The 8280-nt window shown below is 39.9% G+C and overlaps 5 protein-coding genes across 5 annotated transcripts; 2 read left to right on the top strand and 3 right to left on the bottom strand.

Moving 5' to 3' along the window:
- Positions 1 to 377: 377 nt before the first annotated feature.
- On the top strand, positions 378 to 2507 carry VTP21DRAFT_9644 (uncharacterized protein; the record flags this gene model as incomplete). Its single annotated transcript, XM_069400623.1, has 3 exons — positions 378 to 690; positions 768 to 779; positions 859 to 2507. 3 exons carry the CDS (start codon positions 378 to 380, stop codon positions 2505 to 2507), a joined length of 1974 nt encoding a protein of 657 aa, XP_069245498.1.
- A 695-nt stretch (positions 2508 to 3202) lies between these two features.
- On the bottom strand, positions 3203 to 3436 carry VTP21DRAFT_9645 (uncharacterized protein; the record flags this gene model as incomplete). Its single annotated transcript, XM_069400624.1, has 1 exon — positions 3203 to 3436. The coding sequence occupies one exon, from the start codon at positions 3434 to 3436 to the stop codon at positions 3203 to 3205; it is 234 nt and encodes a 77-aa protein (XP_069245499.1).
- Positions 3437 to 4276: 840 nt separating this feature from the next.
- VTP21DRAFT_9646 (uncharacterized protein) lies at positions 4277 to 5200 on the bottom strand (the record flags this gene model as incomplete). Its single annotated transcript, XM_069400625.1, has 2 exons — positions 4277 to 4738; positions 4862 to 5200. The coding sequence occupies 2 exons, from the start codon at positions 5198 to 5200 to the stop codon at positions 4277 to 4279; spliced, it is 801 nt and encodes a 266-aa protein (XP_069245500.1).
- Positions 5201 to 5801: 601 nt separating this feature from the next.
- Positions 5802 to 6245, top strand: VTP21DRAFT_9647 (uncharacterized protein; the record flags this gene model as incomplete). The annotated part of the gene is made up of 2 exons (XM_069400626.1): positions 5802 to 5848; positions 5927 to 6245. 2 exons carry the CDS (start codon positions 5802 to 5804, stop codon positions 6243 to 6245), a joined length of 366 nt encoding a protein of 121 aa, XP_069245501.1.
- Positions 6246 to 6937: 692 nt separating this feature from the next.
- VTP21DRAFT_9648 (uncharacterized protein) lies at positions 6938 to 7777 on the bottom strand (the record flags this gene model as incomplete). Its single annotated transcript, XM_069400627.1, has 1 exon — positions 6938 to 7777. The coding sequence occupies one exon, from the start codon at positions 7775 to 7777 to the stop codon at positions 6938 to 6940; it is 840 nt and encodes a 279-aa protein (XP_069245502.1).
- Between the last annotated feature and the right edge of the window lie 503 nt (positions 7778 to 8280).

The raw sequence follows: 8280 nt of genomic DNA on the forward strand, positions 1-8280 counted from the left end.
CATATATACGTACATTTGAGATTGTAATAAATTAATAAGGAGTTAAATCTTTCTCTCCAACTAAAAACCCCCGTCACAATATTCGAATAAAAGCTAAGCCCCAAAATTGATGGCTTGGTTTGATCCCAAATTAGGGTTTTTGCCAGCGGAGCTTAAAACTAGTTTATTAGGCGCTTGATTAACCTTGGAAAACAAGTACATACTACTTGAATATTTCGGCCAATCAAATTCCATAATCCAAATTTCCTTATATATTTATTGTCTGATTCATTCTGGAATCTCTTTTTTCATGGGAAAATTTTATATACGTCATACATAATCTTTGCACACATGCCTCTCTCATTTTCTCAATTAAAATAATTGTTTTAATTTCAGTAATGCAGTTAAATTGTATGATCAAGAGCGGGGATGAATTTTCAGATGCTTTTCCGGTCGATATAATTGGGTCTAAAAGCGTCCATGACCTTAAAAAATTAATTCGAGAGGGAAATAAGCAATTGGAGGCTTTTGATATACCCCAAATCAAATTATGGAAGATCGATATTCCTTTTGATGCCTTTATTCAGTCCATTCATAATTTCGATAATATAAGTAGGAAGTTTCTGTCGCCATTAGATGAAATACGCGAGAATTTTCCAGAGGAGCCTAAAAAGAAGCATATTCATATAATCGTTGAACTTCCGATTACAGGTGCGTATTTTTAAATCTAAATTTTAAAATTTAAATTTTTGTTTGACTTTTCATAATATTAACTTATTATTTACTAGAAAAAGATCAAGGTATATTTTTTTGATAAACAATTCATCTTTAATTTATTGGAAACTCTTACAAATTACTTACATTTTACTCTTTATTTAGTTCGAACATCGTATAGTGATATGGCAAGTGTAACGGTTCCAGTGGTAGGCCCGATCCCAGCAGTAAGCCCAATTGCGCCAAACTCGAGGTGGTTAAGGTTTCCTCCGTATAGTCATATGGCAGGCTTTTCAATCCCAACGATTGGCCCTGTTGTTCCGAATGTAGGGTGGCTAATGCTTCCCTTTAGCGAACGGAATTGGTTTAATAGCCTGCTTGGAGATTTTCGGAGAGCTTCTTTCGTAATACATGGGCCATATCAAAGCGGCAAAACGTCTCTTTTGATGGCAATCCAAGACATATTCGAAAAAAATCATATCAACTATAGATTTTTTGATATGCCGCCAATTCATGGCTACACCAGGCTTTATGGTCCTCAAAGAGGCTTTTATTATTTCATTTCGCAACGCATCTTCTCAGAGCCTTTGGAAGAAGGAGAATTACATAGTCGACTTAATTCAGTTAAAGGAAACTTTTATATCCTCATGGATGAGTTCCAGTCTATTTTCCAGGATAACGAACTTCTTGAGGTGGCCAAGGTATTCTTCAGATCACTGTCTCAATTTCGGAATATATTTTATCTCGCGGTTGGCACATTCAAGATAGTAGATTTAAGGCGCCCAGGCACCAATGAACTCGATTCACCTTTCAACAAAGCGCATTTTCGACAAATTCCATTTTTTACTACCGAGGACATGGGCAAGCTCTTCAGACTCTACAAGGAACTTTGTTTTCGTCCTGGCATCCCTGACCCTATACAGGCGAGCATCATACGTGAATCTCTTGGTCATCCAGCATCTTTTATGATCTTGTTAAAAATTTTTAATGAGTGCCAGCCCTCCTCTGACTCATGGAATCGCGAGATGCACGACAACCTTGAAAAATACATGAATGGGACACATATCAAATTTAAGCATATGCTGCAGAGCAAAAGTCAGTCAGTCAAGGCTTATATTCGAAAACTAACATGCAACATGGGGAGTCCTTGGTATATGGATTTGGAAAACCTCAGTGAAATCGATAAAGAACTACTGGACGTTGGTATCCTAGTACCTATTGGCGAAGAAAATACTGTCAGCTTTACGAGTTGTATCATCTTACGCGTTTGTATCGGGGTTGTTGGGCCAAAGTCAAATTATAGGTTGACGGATATACCTGACCCCATCGAGTTACTGGCTTTGGGTTTGCAACAGATTACTCCCGAAACTATCAACGACGAGCGGGTACGCAACAGGAGTGGCCCTTCAGAAACTTCTTTCCAGGCGGCTCTCTTCAGCGTCTGGAATTCTTTAGTGCCTAGTCCCATGAAATGTTTGGTTGAAATGCGTGCTAGGAATCAAGATACAATAGATCTCATGGTTGTTAACGGACAAAATAATTGGGCTGCCTATGAGCTAAAAGTCAATAAAGTAACCACAGCAGAATTCCGGGCCGCCATCCAGCAAGCTAAAAAATACGCGGATCACTATCAGATGACCGTATATCTAGTTAATTTTTATTTAGAGGGCCTTCACTCCCCAGTATTGCTCGATCCAGTCCAAGACGTAGTTGTGGTAAATGTTATGCATAACGCTTCTTGCTCGAAATTTACCATTTTTGCACCAAATTACCATAAGGAAATTCTTGTATTCGATCAAGATCGAAGTTTGTAAAATTTATCCTATCCCGTTTTATTCCATTTTGTAATTAAAATCTACCTTTATTACATACCATTCCAACTAATTAATCAGATAATCTTCAGAAGGCAGTCTGGCATTCTTCCTAATGCTTGTATTAAAAATTATACAGTAACAATCAAAATTTGATTCACCATAGTAAATACCTCGATTATTTTTTTTCTAAATAATTCGATACTAAGCCTAGCGTATGCGACGGCTTAGTCGAAATGGAATAGGCAGTCAGCAGTCCATGCTTCACGATGATGGGGTCGTTTATTAGTCAAATTTGAGCTACTTCCAGAAGAATATAAAAAAAAATTAAAAGATTAACAGATTAACAGATGGACAAGAACTATCAAAGAATTTGAAGTAAGAATGGAATTCATTGAAATCATTTAGAATACTAAAGAATTAGGATTAAGGCTATATAAGGTTGTCATTCTGCAAGTACGACTCCTTGGCCCTTCTCGAGAAGAAGGGTGGGAATTAAAGAAATTAAAGAATAAAATTAATGATACAAAAAACAATAAGTAAAACGGAAAGAAAAGATGAAGGGTGGGATCGTGAAGCATGGACTGCTGACTGCCTATTCCAGTTCGACTAAGCCGTCGCATACGCTAGGCTTAATATCGAAATAGACTGCGGACTAGGTCAGCAGTCCATGCTTCACGATGATACAGAGGGCCCAGCTACGTTTCGTCGAGTGCTAACGAGAGAAGCGCTCTAGATACGTCGGCTTCGAACGCCCGATCTCGCCGATAATAGAGGTCGAAGGTCGAGGACGAAGACCAATTCCCCAAGGTAACCACCGTATCTATGTCGAGCTTTCTTAGTGCTAGCGTGGCGCCGGTCTTCCGTGTATCGTGGGCTCTAGTGTTGGGGGTTGATATCCCGAAAATAGATTTAATCCAGCGCGCAATCATTGAAGGTCTGGCGGGACGGGATATGTAACACGACCAAGTTCCGACCCCTTTTTTTTTCACACCATTCATTTAATACATTTTATACACATATACTCGTTTCTTTCATTTAATTATTAAATTACGAGCTAGTTCTGTGATGCAGCTTTGTTTTTCTTGAATTCTTCTTTATATACCTCCTAATTCCTTGATTTTTTGGTTCCTCATCTTTCCCCATTCTTTAAATAAGGGATAACATTTTCTGACAGTTATTGAACTGTTACAACCACAAATTTGGAGATACAGATAATAAAGGGAGGCAATCAATCAATAGAAACATCATGGATATGTCAAGGCTTGGAGTATTGTAATGGTATTGTTAAAAGAGTGAATTCACTTCTATACTTTTATTACAGTCGTAGTGGTAGCCAAACTCGTACTCTATGTGACTCTATGCATGATTTTCAGTTATAGAGCGACGATATACTGACATATTGCTACAGGATGCCGAAAAACTTTTGCAATGATATGTCATGTTTTCTATATTAATTAATTAATCAATAACTACCCTAGAAAAATGGATCGGAAAATTCTTGTAAAAATGTACAACACTGAGACCAGTTTTATTAATACGTGATACCCATGTTTAAAAAAGAGAAAGTTTAATGCTGGGAGGTTAAAGTTGGAAAAAGTATTGCAATGTCCTTTACAGATTTGCCACTTATATAGACAGTTTTCACAAATTGCGTATTGCACTCTTTTTTACCAATATTTTGTGTGTCCTCCTTTTGCATTATATACAGCACGCACTCGCTCCGGCATGCTTACATAGAGCTTGCTGACAAATTCTACGTCTATGCTCTCTCATTCTTTCTCAATACGTTCCCACAGTTCGTTCTTGTTCTTCGGAAGTCGTTGATAATAGTTTAGCCCTCGTTTCAGTTCGCTCCACATATGCTCCATTATATTGAGATCAGGAGACTGCGAAGGCCATTCTAGCACATCTATCCTCTTGTTTCGTAACCATTCCCTGGTTACCTTGGACGTATGTTTTGGATCGTTGTCTTGCTGGAATATGACTTGTGATTTCTTTATCTCGTAATAATCCAAAGATCCAAGATATTCTTCGTTAAGGATATTCGTGTACAATACGGAGTCGAGCCCTCCATCGATACGGCACAAGTTACCGACGCCATGCGAAGTGACGCAGCCCCACGCCATCAAAGACCCACCACCGTGCTTGAGCGTTGACCTTATATAGCGGCTGCGGAGTGGCTCACCTTTGTGCTTATAATATTCTCTGCCGCTTGCTTGGGCGAATGTTACCTGTGTTTCATCCGAGAATACAACTCGTTTTCAATCAGCTTCGGACCAGTCTTTATACTTCTTGGCAAACTCCATCCTCCGTCTTCGGTGTGCAGTTGTTAGTAGAGATTTCCTTGGTCTTACGCGAGTAAGCAGTTCGTTACGTCTGACCGCTAGCCTCACAACATCGACAGACACATCCACATCGTATTCGTCCTTGAAGTGTTTCTTAACTGCAGGTGCATTTTTACACTGACCTGACGATAATAATGTCGCTATTTTTCTCTCCTGTCTCTCACTCAGAATTCGGGGGCGACCATCATGTGGCCTTTTGAAATCAGGCCGATGCCATCTTTCTCCTGCGATGACCCTTGCAACTGTCGAGTAATGGATGTCAAGCAGTTTTGCTATTTGACGACAAGACTTTCCTTCTTTGGAGTAAATAAAAACACTGTCGCGAGTCTTGTTGGAAATTGGCTTCATTGTAGTCACGTATATAAAATATACTTGTGTAGTTTTGTGTTCTTATTTTGACATATGCAGATGAGAAAATAATAAATAAAGAAGCAAGAACCGTGCAACGAGAAAAAAATGTAGTCATATGTACCAAGTCCAAAAATCATATTGCAACACTTTTCCAATATTCATCCCCCTGGAGCTTAACTTTTTATTCTTTAATCATACCCTGCAGGTATTCCTTAATATAGTGTAGATCGCAAATATTTTTACAATAATCTTCCGATCCATTTTTCTAGGGTAGTTATTGATCAATTAATTAATATAGAAAATATGACATATCATTGCAACAGTTTTTCTGCAACCTGTATAATAAATACATTAGTATTTCTTAGTACTATTCAAATTTGGTACTTGATGTTTAATATAGTACTTAATTCCGCGTTTGAAGCAGAGAGAGGTTGAGAAATTACTGCGGAGACTAGGGGAGCTTCGGCCATAGCACTTTGAATCGCTTTGGTCCAAGTGTAAAAGTATTCTCGGACAATGTGGCTTGGAGAGTGCTACTAGTGTTATTTGAGAGTTCGAGATAGGAGAGAAAGTTAATACCTCTGCTTATTATTCCAAAATGCAAAATGTCCAAAATATATACCCAGAAAACAGTGAGGTTAGCAAGTAATCGCAAAATATTAGAGCTACCTAAAACAGACAAGCTGTAAAACTAGTTCTTGCAAGCCTTTTCATCGTGAAAAGGTTGAAGATTGCGTATGAAGACGAGAAAAATTTCTCCAAATCTTTAGCTGTGCTTCACCAGAATCTACGACCCGATGACGCTTCCATGTCTGAGGCCGATCGCCGCCACAATCCTCGTAGAATTTATGTCACCGGTCTGCCATTCATGCGTCTTGGAAGTCTGCGTAAGCACCTGTATAATCTCAGAGTGAGATTACCCAATGTTTACAATCTTGCTTACATTGGAAGACATACAGTAGAGTTCCTTGTGGCGGAAAGCTATTACTCATCTATAGCTCGAAGGTTCTTGGCTTTGCATCTCCGTGTTGAGCTGAATTAGGACCTCGAGAGGGGCCAAGATCAAAACGCGGCGGATGAAGTAGTGGCCAAAGTAAATGCCGCTCTCTTGAAGACTTGCAAGGCCTTGTGGACTCTCTCCAAACCACATTGTCCGAGAATACTTTTCCACCTGGTCCAAAGCTATTAAAAGTGTTATGACTGATCAAAGTGGTATCCTTGCGTATGTGCTAAATCTCGGAGTCGTAATTCCACGCAGCACGAAGTTGCAAGACCGAGAACCTTCGAGTTAGGTACGGGTAATAGCCTGCTGCCACAAGAAACTCTACTGTATGTCTTCCGATGTAATCAAGATTGTATACATTGGATAATCTCACTGAGATTATACAAATGCTTGCGCAGACTACAAAGATGCATGAATGGCAGACCGATGACATAAAAAAATTCTACGGGGATTGTGACGGCGAGCGACCTCAGACATGGAAGCGTCATCGGGTCGTAGATTCTGGTGAAGCACCGCTAATGATTTAGAAAAAGTTTTCTAATCTTTTTGCAGAATCTTCAATTTTTTTACGATGTCGGCATAGGAAGCCTTTCTTGCTGTAGGCTTCTTAGGCTGGTTAGCCCTGACTGGTTGGTGGTCAGGGTTAGAAATCGATTGAGATCCGTTTGGAGGGTGCAGGCTCAGTTGTAATCTCCTCTCCTGCCAGCGTCCTTAGATCTCCTCTGTGTACTTTACGACTTGCTCCTCAAGTTCGCATTGATGGTCGGAAAGAAGCTTCTCAATCCCCCTCCCAAGCACCTCTCCTCTAACTCTTTTTCTATCTCTAGGAATTTCTCCTCGAACTGCTTCAAAACTCGAATCTCCTGTTCTTTAAGTTCCTTAGCGTGTAAGAGATCCCTTGCTTCAAGCTCCTTTTTGTGTTGGAGGTTCCTTTCTCCAAGTTCACTTGTGTGTCGGTGAACTTGATCCTGAAGCCGTGTTTCGAGCTCTTCTACCCTAAAAGCTAGAGACACGACTTGTGCTCTAATTTCTTTAATTAGTTCATCTACGGGTCTGGAAGGATGGGATGATGTGGAAACCATGGGTTGAGCAGTCTCATCGCCGCAAGTTCCATGGATCCGTTCAACTTCGATTGACTCACTGGATTCTCGCCCAGATAACCTAGCGGTTTTGCGCGAGAGAAGAAAACGTTGAAAGGCTGATCCACGGGAGGAAAGCGGTTGGAGCGCTGAGGTGGATGCATCGCTGTGACGGAGAAGAGGCTGCTGGGCACTAGGTTGCTCGGAGGTATTATTTCCTTTTGCTCCGGCAGCGATATACTTTTTCCGAGTACTCGTGACCAATTCAGGTGGAACTAGAATGCCAAGGCGACGTGCCATATCCGCGCGGTGAATCGTTTTATGACAATTAGTGCAATGGTAATAGCAGCGTTTGAGCCTGTCTTGATTAGTCCCTAGCTTTCCAGTTTTGTCACAGTTTAAGCACTTGAGGCTGTCCTTCTGGCTGTAAAACTTATCATCAATTCTTTTGATGAATGCGACAAATACTGGGGAATCTGCCACGACTGTCATATTGTATGAAAATAAAATGCAAAGTTCTTCTCAAGAGAGGGAATAGAAAAAACCCAGAGGAAAGCGAGAGACCTTTGAGGCATCTGTACTTTTATATACCGAGGAGCCTCGATAGGGGCGTAAAAGCAAGAGTACCAGTGTGTTTGAGGTCATCAAATAGAAAAGGGCGGTGTAAGGACTGAATTGCGAAAGCCTAATATTCTCGAATATCAAATTCAGTATTATTATGAAAGGTGTAGCACAATTTCAGTACAACTCTTCCATATTATTTTTGCGAGCAAAGCGATATTTATGATTACAGTACAGTATATTCACTACTATTATTTAAAAAAGTGGGATGATTTGAAGTTGGTAATAAATATTGTAGGGTAGACAAGACTAAGACAAAGCGTAATAATAAACTAGAACAGGTATTAGTTAAGTAACAGCAGTTTGTTTCATATGGATTTTGTTACTCAGTGTTGAAAAGATGCAGCAAAGTTGCCTTCTTATTTTTATTATAC

The sequence above is a fragment of the Calcarisporiella thermophila genome (assembly GCF_041956535.1).
Source record: "Calcarisporiella thermophila strain CBS 279.70 unplaced genomic scaffold VTP21scaffold_50, whole genome shotgun sequence".
In the NCBI taxonomy this organism is placed as follows: domain Eukaryota; kingdom Fungi; phylum Calcarisporiellomycota; class Calcarisporiellomycetes; order Calcarisporiellales; family Calcarisporiellaceae; genus Calcarisporiella; species Calcarisporiella thermophila.